The 24,620-nt window shown below is 51.4% G+C and overlaps 1 protein-coding gene across 1 annotated transcript in view; it reads right to left on the bottom strand.

Moving 5' to 3' along the window:
* Positions 1-50: 50 nt before the first annotated feature.
* LOC134040087 (seizure protein 6-like) overlaps positions 51-24,620 on the bottom strand; it is a 98,888-nt gene continuing 74,318 nt past the window's right edge. Inside the window, exons 6-16 of the mRNA XM_062486311.1 lie at positions 24,019-24,187; positions 20,093-20,259; positions 19,660-19,854; positions 18,576-18,714; positions 8,762-8,958; positions 7,302-7,496; positions 6,221-6,409; positions 4,593-4,787; positions 4,047-4,088; positions 3,856-3,964; positions 51-3,714 (exon numbers count right to left, since the gene is read on the bottom strand). Of these exons, the coding sequence (XP_062342295.1) occupies positions 3,555-3,714; positions 3,856-3,964; positions 4,047-4,088; positions 4,593-4,787; positions 6,221-6,409; positions 7,302-7,496; positions 8,762-8,958; positions 18,576-18,714; positions 19,660-19,854; positions 20,093-20,259; positions 24,019-24,187 (1,757 nt within the window). The 3' untranslated portion in view covers positions 51-3,554. The remainder of the gene's footprint in view (positions 3,715-3,855; positions 3,965-4,046; positions 4,089-4,592; positions 4,788-6,220; positions 6,410-7,301; positions 7,497-8,761; positions 8,959-18,575; positions 18,715-19,659; positions 19,855-20,092; positions 20,260-24,018; positions 24,188-24,620) is intronic.

Below are 24,620 nucleotides of genomic sequence, written 5' to 3'. Positions count from 1 at the left end.
AATTGTTAACATTACATGGCGTTGTTACGAAACACAAACACAATGACAAATAGATTTCTTGCAAACTTTATTTTGAATTTAATTTGATTTACTCATTTTGCTGTCCAATCCCCCGAACAAAGAAACGGGTAACAAAGCTACTGTTAGGGACATTTTGAATGCACATCATAATCGTAGGACAGTGACAGTTCGACAGTAACAAAATATTCACACCCACAGTACAACTTGATTTGAATTTACAATTGCTGGGCAGTCATGACTAGCATAGCCTAGTCAGACTGTATAGGCCTACAATGTAAAGGAAAATAACACTAATAATAATAATACTTGACGTAACATTAGCTAAAAAAACAAAGAACAAAAGAAAAACAAGCATGTCTATAACGAGTACGTTTTATAATCTGACGTCAACAAAGTTGCAAAATGTTTACTCATAAATTGTTGCAAATCACAACCACTTATGTCAAGTGCAGATGCAGGGGCGTCGTTAGACCCTTTTTACTGGCCTAGTAGGATAAATCTGCTGTGCCCCAGTAAAATCAAAAGTTTGAGATTTAACAATTTACTTCATTAGTCAGTGCATTCATTTAGATTGATAATCCCGGAAAAAATAAACGCAGTATCCCAATCAACGCTTGTAAAATCAAAGCAGTTTAACCGAAAATACAAACCGATACACGCAGAACGTTAGCGCGCTCTTCTGAGCTTGCCAAATAGCCTCTGCAGTCAGACCGACACTACAAGTCAGAATTGAGGTAGGCTAAGAAAACATTAAAAAACTAAAGAAAGTTTCTAAATGATAGGCCTACCGATCATCTTATTTTGACTAAAACATAAAAACAATATTACATGAAGCTAAAAAAAACTGTATTTGCGCTCAAATGAATGCCTTTATGTCTAACAACGCCCCTGTGCAGATGTACATTTGTTGTGTGTGAAATAAAGTAAATTAGTTGTAGACATAAAGGTATCCAGTAGCCTTTAATCATGTTCAAATAACAATTCAGTCACTGAAAGTCTTCCCTTTTTCTACAATGAGGCAGATGTATCAAGCGTCCTAAGGAAGCCTTCACCAGGGGGATTTGACATCAGAATTGCACAAGTGGTCTTTCATGTTCGAGGGCCTAATACGGTGCTGTTTTTGGTGTATTCTGTGAGATAAAGAAACCAAAAGAAAATCTTTCTCTCCAAGACCATGAATTACGAATAAGGATAACATGAACTTCTCACGAATAACACTGTGTGGTCCCCAGAGTCGTTCATATACAACCTAGTTTGAGACAAGCGGTTTATTAACTAGTTGTAACGCTAGTAACAAGCGGTTATTTCAAATTCATTGAAATGCAAAAAGACATTGCTATTATTGGTGGAAATGTGAGGACAAAATATAAAATTGCTTTGGGACCTTGATTTAGATTAGTTTCAACAACTGGATAGTCACGTTTTCAATCTTTAAACGTAAGTACATTCATTACTCTTATTTAACTTGAAAAATCGTAACTTCCTTCACCAGTCCAAGGCTCAAGAACAATAACAAGAACAGAGAAACAAGAAAGAAAGGCCATCCGCTGCTGTATAGAAACACCACCATGCTGATCTGTGCTCTCGGCAGGGCAGGTAAGGAAGACAAAGAACAGATTCATCCCATGAACAGGAGGGAATGGAAAACAAACCAGCACAGAGTTATGGTGAGGGGTTGCAGTGCAGACATGATCCAAGAGTCAACACTTGAATGATCCTTGAATTTAGGACTCTAAAATGGGCACCTCTTAATCTGTATTATCCTGTCAAGACCAGACAAAAACAAAAATGAACGTATTAAGCTGAGTGCATACCTCATGATTTACAGGTCAACTTAAAACTGCAAGGGTGATCCTTTAACCCTTCACTCATCATCCAAGTCTATTTACTGATGGAAACATGTCAATAACTTGATGAATGACACACTGAGGTGAATAACAAAACAGAAAATTACAATAACAAAAGATGTCATCTTTTAAATAAAATGTGCAACGAGTTAAATTGATTAACTCATACATTCAGTGTAACCCCACCACCACTACAACAACCACAATAATAACAATAATAATAAGCCTAGTTGTTCTGAGCTGGTTTGGGGCCGGCAGGCGAGGAGGACAGACACACCCCAGGGTGGCGGGGCGGGGCAGTTAAGGGGGACCGTAAGCATCAGAAGGACGCCTCACCTCCCAGTTCTTCTGCTGCACAGCCAAGGAGGACAGAAAGTCATTAGTAATCACACAGCCTCTCTGTTTGCTGAGGGGAAGAGGAGGGCAGAGAGATGGGCACAGTGCGTGGAGGGCAGAGAGATGGGCACAGTGTGTGGAGGGCAGAGAGATGGGCACAGTGCGTGGAGGGCAGAGAGATGGGCATAGTGCGTGGAGGGCAGAGAGATGGGCACAGTGCGTGGAGGGCAGAGAGATGGGCACAGTGTGTGGAGGGCAGAGAGATGGGCACAGTGTGTGGAGGGCAGAGAGATGGGCATAGTGCGTGGAGGGCAGTGAGATGGGCACAGTGCGTGGAGGGCAGAGAGATGGGCACAGTGTGTGGAGGGCAGAGAGATGGGCACAGTGTGTGGAGGGCAGAGAGATGGGCACAGTGCGTGGAGGGCAGAGAGATGGGCACAGTGTGTGGAGGGCAGAGAGATGGGCATAGTGCGTGGAGGGCAGAGAGATGGGCACAGTGTGTGGAGGGCAGCGAGCAGGGCACAGTGTGTGGAGGGCAGAGAGATGGGCACAGTGTGTGGAGGGCAGAGAGATGGGCACAGTGTGTGGAGGGCAGAGAGATGGGCACAGTGTGTGGAGGGCAGAGAGATGGGCACAGTGTGTGGAGGGCAGAGAGATGGGCACAGTGTGTGGGGGGCAGAGAGATGGAGAGAATCACTGCTCAGAAATACATCAATCTTGTGAGGCTTCATTCAGGTGTCACCTGTCACTGCTAATCTTAAAGCCCCTAACATTGCATAGACCATTTCTAACAATTTACCTAAAGTGTAACAATACCGTATGTGCCTTTTTTTATTTTATAAAAAAATCTAGTAACTACATAAATGTTTAAGTCTTACAAACATAAAATTGACTTGCCTTTCTTTCTGGATCAATTCAATAAATTTAATTCAATTTCATTGAAATAGTATCAGACTTGTGAGACACAATGAATTACATATAGCAGCACTGAACAAAATATTTTACAATTATTAACACTATTCTTATTTTGTTCATTTTCTTGTTTCATGTTTATTTTTTTCACTTATCACTCTCCTTACACAGAATTAACATCGGTCTAACAGAAATGCGAACATGCTACATTTCTCATTACCTGTCCGTCATTCAATAATTATACTACAGTTGTAGCAAAATCATTGTCTTGCTCATTCAAAACTGCAGTGTAGTTAGATGTGCATGTTCTAATTGTGCTGGCATCTCTAAAATCCTCACCAGACCCCAGTCTGGCTCAGGGGTGGGACATGCAAGGGCAATCCAGGCCCTCTGGTGGTGAGACATGAGATGGCGGGTGAGCAGGCGTATGCAGGTGGATCAGGACAGCACTATGGTGTTGTGAGAGTCCACATCTTGTAGATGCATGACATCCGTACTTACTACAGTCTCATAGACAGGATTGTTAAAGTCGGACTCCTCTGTAATGTTGTCATATGGCGGCAGGGATGACGAGGGAATCCGAAGAGACTTCCCCTGTCTGACAGGAAGTAGACAGACAGCTGTTATAACCGCTTTCTGACACCTCTCCTAGTTATGAACATTCACACCTAATTCATGACTTAACACATCCTTTAATGACCACATCTTCGACAGAACCATTGCAGATGTGAACGCTCACTGTGCAAAGTAGAGGTAGACCCCGAGAGCCACAACACACACGACCGCCACCGGGGTCAGGACGGCCACAAGGATGGTGCTTCCTCCGGCGCCGTTGTCACCGCTGGTCACTGCAGCACATCAGACAGGAGGTGTCAGTCACGGTCAGGTGACCAAGACAACGTACCTGGCGGACGGAAGGTTCAGACTCACCATCCAGCCTCCGCTCGTTCACGTACTCTGTAGACGATGACACTGTGAAGGAAGCAACATTTACAATCAGCCCTAACCTCCCAGCGATCAGCGACCCTAACCTCCCAGCGATCAGCGACCCTAACCTCCCAGCGATCAGCGACTCTAACCTCCCAGCGATCAGCGACCCTAACCTCCCAGCGATCAGCGACCCTAACCTCCCAGCGATCAGCGACCCTAACCTCCCAGCGATCAGCGACTCTAACCTCCCAGCGATCAGCGACCCTAACCTCCCAGCGATCAGCGACTCTAACCTCTCAGCGATCAGCGACTCTAACCTCCCAGCGATCAGCGACTCTAACCTCTCAGCGATCAGCGACTCTAACCTCCCAGCGATCAAAGTCGTTCCTTCTAGAAAGTTCTTATACAAGATTTGATGATACAGAATCTGAATTACACACATCACAGAGCCCAGCTGAGCGTTCTACCCCTAACCCAGGTGAGTGGTATAACCCAGGTGAGTGGTATAACCCAGGTGAGTGGTATAACCCAGGTGAGGTTCCTCACCCCTGCAGGCAGGGGGGGCTGCGCTCCACTGGGAGGGGTGTCCAGGGACACAGCGGATGGAGGGCTCCCCCTGCAGCTGGTACCCGGGGCGGCAGGAGAAGGAGAGGCTCTCCCCCGCCTGGTAGAAGGCCTGCTCTGGGCTCTGGATGCTGGTGGAGGCAGCTCCCGGGTTCCTGCAGGGTTCATACCGCTCAGCTGCCAGGGAACACACGCACGCACGCACGCACGCACGCAACACACACACACACACATACACAGGAGGACTGTCAATATGTCACTGTGTTACTATGTGTGACAGAAGTGTCTTTATAACATGTGTGATCATAAATGTGAGAACACACCTCTCAAACACGACAGACTCACAGCGTTTAAGACAAGCTGCAGAGAGCGACATAGTTCTTAACCTGACAACCAGTCCAAATCCCAAGTCTCAGTTCCACCGTGTTATCATTTAGCAAAGACATTTTCCAGCATCTATAATTACTTTGTATCAATGAGGAGACAGGCCTATCATTGTGCTGTTGGAACAGCAGGACAGCTCCTATTACATGAAGCCATATTGATTCTCCACCTGTTCTCCCCGGCTGAAAGAAAAACACTCAGGTTTAATTTCCACCCTTGAGCTCCTCCGATGCTAATTGGGTTTGCATGCTGTGTCATGCATCATGTAGTCCTCTATAGATCACACTCCAACGATCCCAGCCTCTGTCTGTGGGCGGGAGGCCTGGCAGGTATTCAATGCTGCTGGAGCCTTGGAGGGGATTAGAAAGAGCTGATAGCCCCAGGCAGGGCCTAGACATTCACCTCTAAAACCCTCCTCCATCCAGGCAGGGCCTAGACATGCACCTCTAAAACCCTCCTCCATCCAGGCAGGGCCTAGACATGCACCTCTACAACCCTCCTCCATCCAGGCAGGGCCTAGACATGCACCTCTACAACCCTCCTCCATCCAGGCGGGGCCTAGACATGCACCTCTACAACCCTCCTCCATCCAGGCAGGGCCTAGACATGCACCTCTACAACCCTCCTCCATCCAGGCAGGGCCTAGACATGCACCTCTACAACCGTCCTCCAGCCAACTAGCCTTAGGGCTGACCAGGGGCGTAGCCAGGACATTATTTCCGGGGGGGCAGTCTTTTATTTGGGGTGGCACTTGATTGTCAAAAACTACTATTTTAAAACTCACACACTGCATCACTCAGAGCAGCAGTTTTCTAACGGTATCCAGTGGTTAGCTGCTAGTCTTCATTGAAGCGCTGTCAGAATGCAGGTACGTTGGTTTGTGTCTTGCGCTGTTGATAGGGGCGTGGCCCAACATGTTGCGAATATGGGGCTTGTAGCATAAGTGACAAATGCCAATATAAGACGACTTTATAAAAAAAATACTATGGCCGGCAGGGTGGCCATTCTCTGACCAATGGTGGCCGTGGCCCCCCCTGGCCACCACGTGGCTCCGCCCCTGGGGCTGACACGGCCAGTCAGGAAGACAGCAGTGAATGGACTGGATAATTGTGACTGGCAATGGTTATTCTGCATGATGGAAAACACAATCCAAATGTTCATTTAGTGCATGTGTGTGTGTTTCTGTGTGTGTGTGACAGCACAGACACACAGACTCCAGCACTTACGGACACACTTGGGCAGCCTCTCGCTCCACTTGGGAATGGCTGAGTCTCGGTTGTAGCAGGTGAGCAGGCCGGATCCAGACAGCATGTAGCCCTTGTTGCAGACGTACTGCACCGTGGAGCCTACCAGGAGGCGGGGCGGCACCACCCTGCGGCTGTGCTCCACCACGCCTGGGTCTGGACAGGACATCACTGGAGCACACACGCACACACACACACACACAGAGGGTGATCAGAGCCACACCCAGGCATGCCCCTGACTGTGTGCTCATGGCAGGCCAGGTCTGGAACAGGAGTTTACACAGAACCTGACGGGACAGCTTCTGTGTAAACTGAGTGTCTGTAAATATGAGCTCATTTGTTGACAATAACACAAATAATTACTATAATATTACTTAAATAAATAATTACAAAAAAAACTTGCAATGTTCCCTTGGGAATTAATGAATATGTTTGTACATCTATCTACCTTTTAGAGGACTGTTGGATCACATGTAATGTTGTTTCCCACCTCTAGGTGGCAGTGGGACCGTTAGAGTGGCTCCTTATCAAGCAGACCCCACACAGCTACACATACAAGACTGTAATTACAGTTTCCCCGGTGGCTTTATGATTGCTATTAATGTTCCGATTTCAAAAGCATCTGGTTAAATGTGCCGTGACTGTCTTTTAGTGTAGCGGTGAAACAGTGTGGTTTAGTAAATCGTTGTGGATTTGATGATAGCGTTTAGAGAGTGTTTGTATTTAGATATTGTATGATGAAAAGGGCTGTTGGACACACATACGCGTTTCCTTCCGCCCCAGCAGACGATGGCTTCAGGTGCATTTTCACACAGTCAGCTGATCCCATGTGACACCCTGACAGCATTTAGCTCCAAGGGTGTTACAGGGCTTGTCATTCAGAGGCAGTGACCAGCAGGGAGTCATTTGAACAGCTGGGAGTCATTCAGAGGCAGTGAACAGCTGGGAGTCAAAGTCACTTTGACTGGAGTTCTACTACTGTATCTGTCCAGTGACTTTAACCCCTTGGTGCCCAGTCTAGCCCCATACCCACCACAACCTCCCAGAGACCCCCCCAGCTCACCCTTCTCACAGCTGGGCACATCTCCACTCCAGGTTAGGTCCCACTGGCACATGAGGATCTCGGCCCCGGACAGCTGGTAACCGGGGTAACACTGGTAGGTCCCCACGGTGCCGTGGACCAGGTCAGGGTGGGAGGTGCTCTTCCAGCCGTTGGTGATCTCAGGAAGCTCTGAGCATGTGTCGTTCCTAGGCACCTCTGGGGGAGGGCGGGAGGGAGGGAGGGGGAGGGATGGAGAGGCAGGGGAGAGAGATGAGGTGGGAGATGGAGACGGAGAGAAAGAAATGGATGGAGGGAGAGAGATGGAATGAGGGGGAGGGAACCAGATAGAGGTGGTGGAGGGGGGACAAAATCAGAATAAACGGGGCTGTTAGTCGTGGAGAACAAGTGTTTTCTGTGCTAACACACCACTTTAAAACATCGCCTCGCAATCTTCACCAGCCGTGGATGGATGGTGGCACATGGGTGGAAACAGTGGTCATGACGAACAGTGGAGATCTTGTGCTGCATTCTGCATGTGAATTAGCTCTGGGTGTTTAAAGAGAATGCCAGCAATTTGCAATGATTACAGGCTGCTCAGTGTGCCAGGGGGAGAGCGGAGCGTGGCAGGGCCCTGCCTCCTCTGCCCTCCCCCACGCTGCCTCCTCTGCCCTCCTCCACACTGCCTCCTCTGCCCTCCTCCACGCTGCCTCCTGCCTCCTCTGCCCTCCCCCACGCTGCCTCCTCTGCCCTCCTCCACGCTGCCTCCTCTGCCCTCCTCAACACTGCCTCCTCTGCCCTCCTCCACGCTGCCTCCTGCCTCCTCTGCCCTCCTCCACGCTGCCTCCTCTGCCCTCCTCCACGCTGCCTCCTCTGCCCTCCTCAACACTGCCTCCTCTGCCCTCCTCCACGCTGCCTCCTGCCTCCTCTGCCCTCCCCCACGCTGCCTCCTCTGCCCTCCTCCACGCTGCCTCCTGCCTCCTCTGCCCTCCCCCACGCTGCCTCCTCTGCCCGCCTCCACGCTGCCTCCTCTGCCCTCCCCCACACTGCCTCCTACTCACATCGGGGGTACGGCACTCCACTACCATGGGGGACAGGGACAAAGCACACCAGATAATTGTGTCTCTGCGTTCGATGTTTTATAATCCACTGCACCTGTGCTGTTGCCGAGAGAGATGTTAGAGGAAGAGGAAGAGAAAGAGAGAGACAGACAAAAGATAAAGCCCTGTTTTTCATCTGGTCTCCTGCCAGCTTGTCTGTGAGGAAGAGATGTCTTGATGTCATTAATCTCTCTCACACTGGGAACAGCAGCTCTGCTTGGAGTCCACAGTTCACTTCTGAGCAAGGGCAAACCACCTTCAGCTTTCCCTGACACAATTTCTCATAACACAATTTCTCATAAAAAAGCTAACTTTTTAGTTGATTTCAATATTTCACGTTGAGTGGAGGACGCCCAGGATCATCATGTGTGCAAATGTTTTTACCAAAAAAGTGGAGGACAAATCCATTGTTGTAGCCGTAGATGTTGGTGGCGGGGTCGGACTGGAACTGGATGGTGACGTCAGCCATGGAGGTGTACAGCCGGAAGCGAGGCCTCGAGCCGCTGTACTGGCCCAGGATGTTGGCCGTGAGATCATCACCGTCGTAGAAGGTCAGCAGGTCATTCTTGCCCACATGAAGACTGCAAGAGACAGAAACAAGACACAGAAGTTCCTTCAGAGGCGGGAAGTAACCAAGTACAAATACTTTGTTACTGTACTTAAGTAGATTTCTCCGGTATCAGTACTTTACTTCACTATTTACTTAACTTCTATTTACAACTTTTTACTTTCACTCCTTAAATTCTTTACACAAATATCTGTACTTTCTCCTTCCTACATTTTAAAGCGAGTCTCGTTACTTTAGTTTTAATCTGTATTTGGTGGCATGATCAATATTATTTCTTTTGCGCGCCTTTCTTAATTTCCTGGCACAGCACACGCACAGCAAACGTAAGCTAGTCTACGAAGTTACCATGGAGCAAGGCAGAAAGCAACGATAAAAAAAAGTTTGGGAAAAACTAGAAATGTTTTAGTGTCCTGGTATGTGTGATTTTTTTTTACAAAACTTTAAAAAAGGTAACAAATATTTTTAAAGAAAGTTTTTTTTTAATTTTTTTCAAAAGGTAGATTTTTTGGTTTTCAAAAGAAGTTTCTTTCTTTTTTTTGCATAATTGCTGAGGACTCTACTGTACTCTCTGCTCTAGGCTTCTCTGTTCCCCTTCCTCCTCCTTCCACTTCACGTGTGGAAAAACCATTTGAAAGTTAAAAAAAAAGTAAAAAAAAAAAAAGGTTTTACATTTACATTTAGCAGACACTCTTATCCAGAGCGACTTACAGTAAGTACAGGGACATTCCCCCGGGGCAAGTAGGGTGAAGTGCCTTGCCCAAGGACACAACGTCATTTGACACGGCCGGGAATCAAACCAGCAACCTTCTGATTACTAGCCTAATTCTCTAACCACTCAGTCACCTGACTCCTGACTTAAAAAGAGTTTTAAAAAAAGTTTAAAGAAAAGTTTAAAAAAAGTTTTGAAAGGTTGAAAAAATGAAAGTGAAGGATGTGTGTACTTTCGCCATCTCTGTTCAGAACTGAAGCACCTCATCATTTATCAGCCACGCACCTTTCAGCCAAAGCATCTTTCTTTTTTTAAATCCAAATGCTCCACAACTGAGATATATTTACCTTCTATCAATAATTTCTGCTGAAGCACAAAACAGGGCAGATGGTAGATACATACTGAATCCACCAGCTAACTAATGTTTATTTAAAGTGTTTAGGAAATCGCAGTTAGTTGCAGTTGACATCTTATTATGCTACCATCAAAACTGAAGTGAGTTTCTTTCACAGGAGAGCGAGGAGAAGACAAGCAGATCTCAGTGGGAAATCGAAATTCTGTTTACGTCGGGTGGATATGATGAGAAACACAAACTAAATAATTCAGAATTAATTTGATTCTACTCCGTCTTTCCTCCGTCTTCTCATGAATAAATACTTGAATATGTATTTGTGTGGGTATGATAAGGAACTCACAATTCCTCCCTCTGACAAGTTTTCCTGTTGTGGAAATAATCGGGTAATGAGATGCTGGTATACTGTAGGTGGAACCAGAGGAGATCCCTTCACCCTACAGCTCAACTGAATATTTACCCTCACAAGGCTAAAGCGTTCCATATTACCTTCACAAATAGAATATATATCAGCTATTAATGCCCCACTGCAGTGGTTGCTGTTGAATTAGCTTACAGTACCTTGTGTCTTTAAGACAGCAGTCCATGATGGAGTTCAGCTCTGCTGCCACTGGTTAACATCAGAATGCATTAACCTTTCCAGACAAAGATTTAAGAGTCGTTGCCCTCTTTTCCTGGAGCAAAAAGCAACGCCTGACCTTTACTCAAAGATTAAGGAGGAGGTGGGGGTGAGGGGGCTTAATGAGAGAATAAAGTTCTAGGTTTCAAGGGTGGAGATCTCTCCAGGCATGCCTCCCTGCACCTGGACGCAGGTGTGAGAGGAGATCTCTCCAGGCATGCCTCACTGCACCTGGACGCAGGTGTGAGTGGAGATCGGCAGGCATGCCTCCCTGCACCTGGACGCAGGTGTGAGTGGAGATCTCTCCAGGCATGCCTCCCTGCACCTGGACGCAGGTGTGAGTGGAGATCTCTCCAGGCATGCCTCACTGCACCTGGACGCAGGTGTGAGTGGAGATCTCTCCAGGCATGCCTCACTGCACCTGGACGCAGGTGTGAGTGGAGCTCGGCAGGCCAGCCTGTGAGTTGGAGAGCACTTAGGACACATAGAGGAGGGGGCCTAGTTCTCCCAGGGTAAGAGCCTTCCTTTTGTACCTCTCAATCAGCTGTCTCCTGCATCCAGACCCACATATATTCAGCATCCATGCTGCATTTACATGAACGAGTGCACACGACTTCTGAGGATGGGAACCTGCAGGATTGACTTTTAAACGCTTGAACACCCACATCCATCTCCCCCTCCCTCCTTTCACACAGATTAATCCCCCTGGTTGATTGCCTGCTAGTCACATGTTTAATGTATCACCCTCAAGCCTCCCACTGGCTCGCCCACACCCTCCTGATGAGGGCGTTGCTCACACAGCACAGGCTCCTCTCTCACTCTTTCTCTCCTTTAGTCTATCTCTCACTCTTTCTCTCCTTTAGTCTATCTCTCACTCTTTCTCTCCTTTAGTCTATCTCTCACTCTTTCTCTCCTTTAGTCTATCTCTCACTCTTTCTCTCCTTTAGTCTATCTCTCACTCTTTCTCTCCTTTAGTCTATCTCTCACTCTTTCTCTCCTTTAGTCTATCTCTCACTCTTTCTCTCCTTTAGTCTATCTCTCACTCTTTCTCTCCTTTAGTCTATCTCTCACTCTTTCTCTCCTTGTCTATCTCTTTCGGTCTCATTCTCTCGCACTTTCTCCCTCGCTCTCTCTATGTCTCTCTCCCTTTATCCACCTCTCTCTACTTCTTTTTCTCTCATCTACCTGCTCTTCAAGAACCTCTCGAGGCTGAAGACCAACTCTTCATCTCTCCTCCCCTCATCCTCGCTCTACACCAGCTGGCACGCGTGTACTTGAACAGTCCAGTCTGCTGCCTGGGCAGCTCTGACTGAGGAGGACAGGATGTAAACAGCCTAACATCAACAGAGAGAAAAATAGGGGATGAGAGAAGGAGAGTAAGGGTGAGCAAGAGAGACAGAGAGAGATAAAAAGAGAGATAGAGAAAGAAAGAGAGAGAGAAAAAGAGAGAGAGGAAGAGAGAGAGCCCACAAATGGTGCAGTGTGCCAACCCAGTGTGCCCGTGGACAGATTTGAGCATAACTACCTCCCAGCTCTCTTCCTGAATACAAACAAGGCAGGGCAAAGACAGAGATGTGAAGCAGGGGAGGTGAACCCTGACAAAGTAGTCCCTCTGGTCAGTGGGACAGGCACAGGAACAAATTAAACCTCCATCCTCTCAGACAACCCTGAGGCGAAGCGCCCAGATCGCCCCAGTGGGATGAAGCAACCAGGTTGGAGATGACAGCTTGACAAGGATCTGTTGACTGATTGGGGTTCGAATCCACACATATCCCCCCAGGACAACAACACTTATATGACGTCTGTTTGTGATGTGATACTTGAGTCTATTGTGTGTATGTGTGTCTGTGAGTCTATGTGTGTGTGTGTATGTACTGGGAACAGAGCCCTGGCTGCTGTTGCTGGCACCACCGGCACAAACCGTATTACCCTCTCAGGTAACCCTAGCACACGCAGGAGCGGGAGAAGGGATGTGATGTCATGTGAGGATGTGTCAACATTGTGCTGAGATCAGCACCTGAAGCAAGCACAAAGAAAGACTGTGGTCATTTATACTGCCACGAACGCACACACACACACACACACATCTTTTCTACAAGTGCTCTGGTAATTGAGATGAGGGGGATCCCTCTGCCTCAGACACAGTCCTCTCCCTCCAGATGAACAGGGGCACAGGTGTGTGTGACAGCAGACTGTGTGTGACAGCAGACACCAACCGTACTAATGTTCCCCTCCCGTCTCTGAGAGGGAACAGCCAGGGAGAGGACCTTGGTGAGAGGGAGGGAAGAATTTACATAGAAAGTAATTACTACCACCTCCATCTCAGAGGGGCTGGAAAAACTTGACTCTGATTTGAATACTGGCACTCTGCCCAGGAGCATCTTGTGTGGTCTGGATGGGAAGGAGGGGAGAGGGGGCCTGGGGAGAGGGGGCCTGGGGAGAGGGGATCTGGGGAGAGGGGGCCTGGGGAGAGGGGGCCTGGGGAGAGGGCACCTGGGGAGAGGGGGAGAGGGGACCTGGGGAGAGGTGGAGAGGGGACCTGGGGAGAGGGGGCCTGGGGAGAGGGGGCCTGGGGAGAGGGGGAGAGGGGACCTGGGGAGAGGTGGAGAGGGGACCTGGGGAGAGGGGGCCTGGGGAGAGGGGGCCTGGGGAGAGGGGGAGAGGGGACCTGGGGAGAGGGGGAGAGGGGATCTGGGGAGAGGGGATCTGGGGAGAGGGGGCCTGGGGAGAGGGGGAGAGGGGACCTGGGGAGAGGGGATCTGGGGAGAGGGGGAGAGGGGATCTGGGGAGAGGGGGAGAGGGGACCTGGGGAGAGGGGGAGAGGGGATCTGGGGAGAGGGGACCTGGGGAGAGGGGATCTGGGGAGAGGGGGAGAGGGGATCTGGGGAGAGGGGGAGAGGGGACCTGGGGAGAGGGGATCTGGGGAGAGGGGCCCCTCCCTCTGGCTCATTTACAATCTTAATTAGAAAGTTGAGCAGGTCTTTAAAGGCCAGTGTTCTGGCCTGATTCCCTTTCCTGGGAGTGTTTGAAAAAGTCTTAAGGACCCGGCGTTCACTACCAACATCTAATTCCCGGAGCCTCCAGAAGAGGTCTCTGTGGAGGTAGACTGCCTCTCCCCCCTGCTCCTCCTCCTGCTCCTCCTCCTGCACCTCCTCCTGCACCTCCCCCTGCTCCTCCTCCTGCACCTCCTCCTGCACCTCCCCTGCTCCTCCTCCTGCACCTACCCCTCCCCCTGCTCCTCCTCCTGCACCTCCCCTGCTCCTCCTCCTGCACCTCCCCCTCCCCCTGCTCCTCCTCCTGCACCTCCTCCTGCCCCTCCCCCTGCTCCTCCTCCTGCCCCTCCCCCCTCCCCCTGCTCCTCCTCCTGCACCTCCCCCTCCCCCTGCTCCTCTGCCCCTCCCCCTGCTCCTCCTCCTGCACCTCCCCCTCCCCATGCTCCTCCTCCTGCACCTCCCCCTCCCCATGCTCCTCTGCCCCTCCCCCTGCTCCTGCACCTCCCCCTCCCCATGCTCCTCCTCCTGCACCTCCCCCTCCCCCTGCTTCTCCTCCTGCACCTACCCCTCCCCCTGCTCCTCCTCCTGCACCTCCCCTGCTCCTCCTCCTGCACCTCCCCCTCCCCCTGCTCCTCCTCCTGCACCTCCTCTGCCCCTCCCCCTGCTCCTCCTCCTGCACCTCCCCCTCCCCCTGCTCCTCCTCCTGCACCTCCCCCTCCCCCTGCTCCTCTGCCCCTCCCCCTCCCCCTGCTCCTCCTCCTGCACCTCCCCCTCCCCCTGCTCCTCTTCCCCTCCCCCTCCCCCTGCTCCTCCTCCTGCACCTCCCCTGCTCCTCCTCCTGCACCTCCCCCTCCCCCTGCTCCTCCTCCTGCACCTCCTCCTGCCCCTCCCCCTGCTCCTCCTCCTGCACCTCCCCCTCCCCCTGCTCCTCCTCCTGCACCTCCCCCTCCCCCTGCTCCTCTGCCCCTCCCCCTCCCCCTGCTCCTCCTCCTGCACCTCCCCCTCCCCCTGCTCCTCTTTCCCTCCCCCTCCCCCTGCTCCTCCTCCTGCACCTCCCCTGCTCCTCCTCCTGCACCTCCCCCTCCCCCTGCTCCTCCTCCTGCACCTCCTCCTGCCCCTCCCCCTGCTCCTCCTCCTGCCCCTCCCCCTCCCCCTGCTCCTCCTCCTGCACCTCCCCCTCCCCCTCTGCCCCTCCCCCTGCTCCTCCTCCTGCACCTCCCCCTCCCCATGCTCCTCCTCCTGCACCTCCCCCTCCCCCTGCTCCTCCTCCTGCACCTCCCCCTCCCCCTGCTCCTCCTCCTGCACCTCCCCCTCCCCATGCTCCTCTGCCCCTCCCCCTGCTCCTCCTCCTGCACCTCCCCCTCCCCATGCTCCTCCTCCTGCACCTCCCCCTCCCCCTGCTTCTCCTCCTGCACCTACCCCTCCCCCTGCTCCTCCTCCTGCACCTCCCCTGCTCCTCCTCCTGCACCTCCCCCTCCCCCTGCTCCTCCTCCTGCACCTCCTCCTGCTCCTCCTCCTGCACCTCCTCCTGCCCCTCCCCCTCCCCCTGCTCCTCCTCCTGCACCTCCCCCTCCCCCTGCTCCTCTGCCCCTCCCCCTGCTCCTCCTCCTGCACCTCCCCCTCCCCCTGCTCCTCCTCCTGCACCTCCCCCTCCCCCTGCTCCTCTGCCCCTCCCCCTCCCCCTGCTCCTCCTCCTGCACCTCCCCCTCCCCCTGCTCCTCTTCCCCTCCCCCTCCCCCTGCTCCTCCTCCTGCACCTCCCCTGCTCCTACTCCTGCACCTCCCCCTCCCCCTGCTCCTCCTCCTGCACCTCCTCCTGCCCCTCCCCCTGCTCCTCCTCCTGCCCCTCCCCCTCCCCCTGCTCCTCCTCCTGCACCTCCCCCTCCCCTGCTCCTCTGCCCCTCCCCCTGCTCCTCCTCCTGCACCTCCCCCTCCCCATGCTCCTCCTCCTGCACCTCCCCCTCCCCCTGCTCCTCCTCCTGCACCTCCCCCTCCCCCTGCTTCTCCTCCTGCACCTCCCCCTCCCCATGCTCCTCTGCCCCTCCCCCTCCCCCTGCTCCTCCTCCTGCACCTCCCCCTCCCCCTGCTCCTCTGCCCCTCCCCCTCCCCCTGCTCCTCCTCCTGCACCTCCGCCTCCTCCTCTGCCCCTCCCCTCCGATCATAGCACTGCGACGCATGCAGGCACGCAGCACATCACCTGCACTAACCCTAACCCCCTCTGCCCAGTCACCCTGCATCACCTGCACTAACCCTAACCCCCTCTGCCCAGTCACCCTGCATCACCTGCACTAACCCTAACCCCCTCTGCCCAGTCACCCTGCATCACCTGCACTAACCCCCTCTGCCCAGTCACCCTGCATCACCTGCACTAACCCTAACCCCCTCTGCCCAGTCACCCTGCATCACCTGCACTAACCCTAACCCCCTCTGCCCAGTCACCCTGCATCACCTGCACTAACCCCCTCTGCCCAGTCACCCTGCATCACCTGCACTAACCCTAACCCCCTCTGCCCAGTCACCCTGCATCACCTGCACTAACCCTAACCCCCTCTGCCCAGTCACCCTGCATCACCTGCACTAACCCTAACCCCCTCTGCCCAGTCACCCTGCATCACCTGCACTAACCCCCTCTGCCCAGTCACCCTGCATCACCTGCACTAACCCTAACCCCCTCTGCCCAGTCACAATCCATCTTAATGAGCACAGAGCCAGCCCTCCTGTTTGGCCTAAATTAATTAATCAGTCCTCATTATGTACACTGTTGCTCAGTAATTGCGAGTGCAGGCACAGTGCAGACACGGTGATGAATGATAACAGAGGAGTGAAAGCATTCTCATTAACAAGAAAAGTGTGTGCCCACCCTTCTAATGAGTCCTCTCCCACCAGCTAGCACAGAGCACTCACACACACACATGTAAACATACACACACTCATATACACACACATGCACAGTCACATACATGTACACATACACACACACATGTACACTCACACACACACTCAGTGGGATCCCAGCTAAGACAGGAGCAGACTTCTTCCAGATGGAGTCCTGGGTGATGCTGAGGTCTGGGCAGATGGATGAGTCCTGGGTGATGCTGAGGTCTGGGCAGATGGATGAGTCCCGGGTGATGCTGAGGTCTGGGAAGATGGATGAGTCCCGGGTGATGCTGAGGTCTGGGAAGATGGATGAGTCCTGGGTGATGCTGAGGTCTGGGCAGATGGATGAGTCCCGGGTGATGCTGAGGTCTGGGCAGATGGATGAGTCCTGGGTGATGCTGAGGTCTGGGAAGATGGATGAGTCCTGGGTGATGCTGAGGTCTGGGAAGATGGTTGAGTCCTGGGTGATGCTGAGGTCTGAGCAGATGGATGAGTCCCGAGTGATGCTGAGGTCTGGGCAGATGGATGAGTCCCAGGTGATGCTGAGGTCTGGGAAGATGGATGAGTCCTGGGTGATGCTGAGGTCTGGGCAGATGGATGAGTCCCGAGTGATGCTGAGGTCTGGGCAGATGTGGATGATTCTCGCTGCTCACCCTGGACCTGGCTCAGAGCAGCTGAACACACACCAAGCTTACAGCTAACCTCAAAGACTGTGCCAAAAAGGTTGTGCTGCACAGCATTCTAAACGAATCTGTACTAAACATAAGCTGTCAAAACCAAAGTTTCTCTCCATTTCCTGTTTGGCCTCAGGTGGTTCAGTCCTGATCTCTAAATCAAGCGCGGATAAGCTCTGTCTCCAAATAGAATATTTGGCATTTGGTTGTAACACCCGGCCCACAAGCCCCGATGTTTGATGAAGGACGTGTCTGTCGCTGGCTCAGTCCTGATATCGTCCCTCCATCTGGACCTCTCCTCTGATGTGCCTGACTGATAATGTCCCATATGCCATTTGACAAATCACAGAGTTTGGGGCGGGAGTCTAGCTCTGCCTAGCAGGAGCATGCTGGGAGAGACTGACCCTGAGAGCTTCTCCATCTGCTAGAGAAGCAGACCTCTCCCACTCTCCCTCTCTCCCTCTCTCCTTCTCTCAGATGGAGTCATGCCCAGGAGATCCCTGGTCTCTAACTTCTAAACAACCTTCACCCACTTCACTTCATCAATACGTTTATTTACATCAAGTAAGAGGAAACGTTAAGTAAACAAGTTCAGAAATTCCACAACAGCAGGTCTGCTGCAGCCCGTCCTGACCTCCCGTACCTACACACTTTAGAGACTGTCCACCAGCAACACCACAATGTTACATGGATCAGAACAGCAGGCCACCACCAAGTACAGTCATAATCTGCTGAGGACTACATACAGAACAGTGTAAAAGCCTAAGGCACAAATATATATTTTTTTAAAGTAAAGCAAAAATGCTTTATGAAAAAATGAAATGAAAAGTGAATTAACACTTTTGAGAGGTCTGGATAAGTGTGTCAGAGTGGTCTCACTAGCAGAGCATGTTCATCTGAAGCCCTGCTCTGAGACACACAGGGAGGGAAGGCTGGGGGTTACGGTTAATCTGGTCAGAGAGCATTCTAGACGCACTGCTGAATAATCAATGTACCAGGAGCAAGAGATCTCATCTCTATTGCCACCCTAATGCTCTCCCCCATCAGTGGCTCTGTTTTGTGACATTTGAACATGCTTTGTGACATGTGTTTGTGTATGTGTGCATGTGTGCGTGTATGTGTGCATGTGTGTTCATGGGAGGATATAACCCAACATGGGTAACTTGAGGGTTAGCTGGGTTAGCTGGGTTAGTTTGAGGGTTAGCTGGGTTCGCTTAAGGGTTAGCTGGGTTGGCTTGAGGGTTAACTGGGTTAGCTGGGTTAGATTGAGGGTTAGCTGGGTTAGCTGGGTTAGATTGAGGGTTAGATGGGTTAGCTTGAGGGTTAGCTGGGTTAGCTGGGTTAGATTGAGGGTTAGCTGGGTTAGATTGAGGGTTAGCTGGGTTAGCTCTGCCTGCAGACACTCACACTTGTATGTCCAGCAGGATCCTCTTGTCCTCCTCCACGTGGACGCCCCAGATGCAGTCCTGGCCCCTGTCGTACGCCTCAGGCCAGTTAGGAGACAACACCACCCCGGCTGAATCCGTCATCTCCCCGCTGCACACGGCTGGGACACACACACACACTTTTATATACACTGTATGTCAAATGTCAAAACCTGTTGCCAGATTTAACCATAGATTCATATACATTAATAATAATGATGTGTGGTTCATTTTATAGTGTGCTCAAAATTAAAACGTTCAAGTTTTGTTCCGACACAACTTTTGTTTCTGGCTTCTGCTGCTTTTCAAAGACCAGCGGCCGTGAGTGAGGGTGTTTCTGTCCAGCAGAATACCACTCATGAGGATTTTTCACTGCTCTTTGAAAGTGGAAGCGGTTGAGAAAGACTGTTGACCATTTAAAAGCTGCTATTTAATGCTGGGAAGCACTGTTGCCCTGACCCTGAGGAGCAGAAATTAAATATTTTCACTTCTGCCTTCGCAAGAATTTCTTTCAGTTCAATTCAATTGGATGTGTGGTGGCGATGAAGGAGCAAGGTATAAAGAGCAAAGATAAAGGACATAAAGGATGGAAGGATTCAAGGTCAGTGTTTTTGAAAGAGAGAAAGACAGAGAGAGACAGAGAGAGAGACAGAAAGAGAGAGGCAGGCTTCTGTAGAGCTTGAAAACGACCCTAAACCTAACCCAACCCATCTATTTGAATCAGTTGTGTTTGAAGAGTGAACATCTACATCCTACAGGGCAGTGTGTCCCGGGGTGGTTAGGGTTAAGGTTAGAGGGAGTGGGGATCAGGACCAAGGTGTAGAACCTCTGCTCTACAGAGATGAGAGATGTGGACCTACAGAGATGACAGAACTGGCCCCACCTCTGCAGGCTGGGTTAGGGTTAGGGAGAGAGAGATGTGGCCCCACCTCTGCAGGCTGGGTTAGGGTTAGGGAGAGAGAGATGTGGCCCCACCTCTGCAGGCTGGGTTAGGGTTAGGGAGAGAGAGATGTGGCCCCACCTCTGCAGGCTGGGTTAGGGTTAGGGAGAGAGAGATGTGGCCCCACCTCTGCAGGCTGGCTCGGTCTCGTTCCACTGGGGGTTCTGGACGTCGACACACTCGATGATGACGGAGCCCTGCTCCAGGGTGTAGCCCGGGTCGCACGCAAACTCCACCACGGCCCCCACCCCGAACCCCGGGTCACTGCTGCTGAAGTTACCGTACTTCACAAACGGGCTGTAGCACGTCCCTTTAGCGAACGCTGGAGGATGCAAACAAACCTGATTATTATTCAGGACGCATATTGACAATAGACACATTCGATTAGAGAAGCAGATAGATACTTTATTCATCCGCTCAGGTAAATTGCTGAAAGCTGCTGCAACATGCTTCCGCTAGTGCAACACCCAGAAATCTCATGTAGAATTCTAATATTATGAATATTTTTTAAGTTTAGTATTCAGTTTGGCCCATAGCTGTACTGTGGGTCCTAGACGTACCCTCGTATCTGACGGCCGCACCCGTGGAGGTGACAGTCCCGTCGGTGGTGAACTCCACGAACAGGTGTCGCCCAGAGCTGACCACGCCCTCGTTGGGAAGGTACTCCACCTCGTAGGAGTCATACACTGGGGGGGAGTCGATGTTGTTCCCGTTCTTAATCAGCAGCCTGAAACACAGACAGGAACAGCAAAAACTGGATTTGATTTCCACTCTTCATGTTCAGCACTTGGAGGGGCAGTTGTTGTATGACTTGTGCTATATAAATAAAGTTTGCTTGAATGAAATGGAGCTCGGAGTTGACCGAGCCGGCTTGGCTCACTGCGCGCACACACACACACAACATGCACCCACACACACACACAACATGCACCCACACACACACACACACACAACATGCACACACACACAACATGCACACACACACACAACATGCACACACAACATGCACACACATTCAATGTAATAATTGGGTGTAATAACCCTGTGATATCGTTTCCAACTCCACAGCCAGCAGCTTTATTAAACAGTTTGTTACCACGGCCCTGAAACAGTGTCACCACGGCGCAAAAATGTCATTAAGTCTCTCCTCCCTCAGTCAAAAGGGCCCCTGTAGTCCCTCAATTACTTAGCATGGAGGGAGGTTACTAGTAATGAATTAAAATGACATAAAGCTGTTTCAATTCAGTCCCCCAATCACATAACGTCTGAGTGGCTGAGTAGCAGTGAGGATTAGGAGTCTAAGAGCAGGCCCGTCCTACCTGAGACTCTGTCATCTTATCCAGCTGACAAAAGATTAGCAACTCATTAAAAAGATGCCTTGAAACCACAGCACAGCTCACACACACACTCACGCACCTACAACACCACACACACACTCACCTACAACACCACACACACACACACCTACAACACCACACACACACACACTCACCTACAACACCACACACACACACTCACCTACAACATCACACACACACTCACCTACAACACCACACACACACACACTCACCTACAACACCACACACACACACTCACCTACAACACCACACACACACACACCTACAACACCACACACACACACACACTCACCTACAACACCACACACACACACTCACCTACAACATCACACACACACTCACCTACAACACCACACACACACACACTCACCTACAACACCACACACAAACACTCACCTACAACACCACACACACACACTCACCTACAACACCACACACACACACACACACCTACAACACCACACACACACACACACTCACCTACAACACCACACACACACACTCACCTACAACATCACACACACACTCACCTACAACACCACACACACACACACTCACCTACAACACCACACACACACACTCACCTACAACACCACACACACACACTCACCTACAACACCACACACACACACACTCACCTACAACACCACACACACACACTCACCTACAACATCACACACACACTCACCTACAACACCACACACACACACTCACCTACAACACCACACACACACACACTCACCTACAACACCACACACACACACTCACCTACAACATCACACACACACTCACCTACAACACCACACACACACACACTCACCTACAACACCACACACACACACTCACCTACAACACCACACACACACACACTCACCTACAACACCACACACACACACTCACCTACAACACCACACACACACACACTCACCTACAACACCACACACACACACACTCACCTACAACACCACACACACACACTCACCTACAACACCACACACACACACACTCACCTACAACACCACACACACACACACCTACAACACCACACACACACACACTCACCTACAACACCACACACACACACTCACCTACAACATCACACACACACTCACCTACAACACCACACACACACACACTCACCTACAACACCACACACACACACTCACCTACAACACCACACACACACACACCTACAACACCACACACACACACACACTCACCTACAACACCACACACACACACTCACCTACAACATCACACACACACTCACCTACAACACCACACACACACACACTCACCTACAACACCACACACAAACACTCACCTACAACACCACACACACACACTCACCTACAACACCACACACACACACACACACCTACAACACCACACACACACACACACTCACCTACAACACCACACACACACACTCACCTACAACATCACACACACACTCACCTACAACACCACACACACACACACTCACCTACAACACCACACACACACACTCACCTACAACACCACACACACACACTCACCTACAACACCACACACACACACACTCACCTACAACACCACACACACACACTCACCTACAACATCACACACACACTCACCTACAACACCACACACACACACTCACCTACAACACCACACACACACACACTCACCTACAACACCACACACACACACTCACCTACAACATCACACACACACTCACCTACAACACCACACACACACACACTCACCTACAACACCACACACACACACTCACCTACAACACCACACACACACACACTCACCTACAACACCACACACACACACTCACCTACAACACCACACACACACACACTCACCTACAACACCACACACACACACACTCACCTACAACACCACACACACACACTCACCTACAACACCACACACACACACACTCACCTACAACACCACACACACACACACCTACAACACCACACACACACACACTCACCTACAACACCACACACACACACTCACCTACAACATCACACACACACTCACCTACAACACCACACACACACACACTCACCTACAACACCACACACACACACTCACCTACAACACCACACACACACACACCTACAACACCACACACACACACACACTCACCTACAACACCACACACACACACTCACCTACAACATCACACACACACTCACCTACAACACCACACACACACACACTCACCTACAACACCACACACAAACACTCACCTACAACACCACACACACACACTCACCTACAACACCACACACACACACACACACCTACAACACCACACACACACACACACTCACCTACAACACCACACACACACACTCACCTACAACATCACACACACACTCACCTACAACACCACACACACACACACTCACCTACAACACCACACACACACACTCACCTACAACACCACACACACACACTCACCTACAACACCACACACACACACACTCACCTACAACACCACACACACACACTCACCTACAACATCACACACACACTCACCTACAACACCACACACACACACTCACCTACAACACCACACACACACACACTCACCTACAACACCACACACACACACTCACCTACAACATCACACACACACTCACCTACAACACCACACACACACACACTCACCTACAACACCACACACACACACTCACCTACAACACCACACACACACACACTCACCTACAACACCACACACACACACTCACCTACAACACCACACACACACACACTCACCTACAACACCACACACACACACACTCACCTACAACACCACACACACACACACTCACCTACAACACCACACACACACACACTCACCTACAACACCATGCACACACACACACACACAGGGCAACACACAGGGACACACACACACACACAGGGCAACACACAGGGACACACACACACACAGGGCAACACACAGGGACACACACACACACACACACACACACAGGGCAACACACACGGACACACACACACACACACACACAGGGACACACACACACACACACAGGGACACACACACACACACACACACAGGGACACACACACACACACACAGGGACACACACACTCACCTGTCGTCGTCCTCGGCCAGAGCCACCTTCTCAAAGTGCACATGCAGTCTGTGGTCGGGCGGGGCCTCCAGCACCCAGTGACACGTCAAGTTGTTGCTGTAGTTGCCGGGGAAACCGGGGGAGACAATGCGTCCAAATGTGGCATTCTTGATCATCCCTCCACAGGAAGCTGGAGGGATGAGAGCAGCAGGAGTAGAGCAGGAGGGCAGGAGGAGGAGGGCAGGAGGAGGAGAGCAGGAGGAGGAGAGCAGAAGCAGGAGGGCAGGACGAGGAAGGCAGGAGGAGGAGGGCAGGACGAGGAAGGCAGGAGGAGGAGGACAGGAGGAGGAGGGCAGGAGGAGGAGGGCAGGAGGAGGAGGGCAGGAGGAGGAGAGCAGGAGGAGGAGAGCAGAAGCAGGAGGGCAGGACGAGGAAGGCAGGAGGAGGAGGGCAGGACGAGGAAGGCAGGAGGAGGAGGACAGGAGGAGGAGGGCAGGAGGAGGAGGGCAGGAGGAGGAGAGCAGGAGGAGGAGGGCAGGAGGAGGAGGGCAGGAGGAGGAGAGCAGGAGGAGGAGGGCAGGAGGAGGAGAGCAGGAGGAGGAGGGCAGGAGGAGGAGGGCAGG

Source organism: Osmerus eperlanus, chromosome 19, assembly GCF_963692335.1.
Source record: "Osmerus eperlanus chromosome 19, fOsmEpe2.1, whole genome shotgun sequence".
NCBI lineage: Eukaryota > Metazoa > Chordata > Actinopteri > Osmeriformes > Osmeridae > Osmerus > Osmerus eperlanus.
Note: the sequence above shows the minus strand (reverse complement) of the source record. Positions and strands in the feature narration are given on the sequence as shown.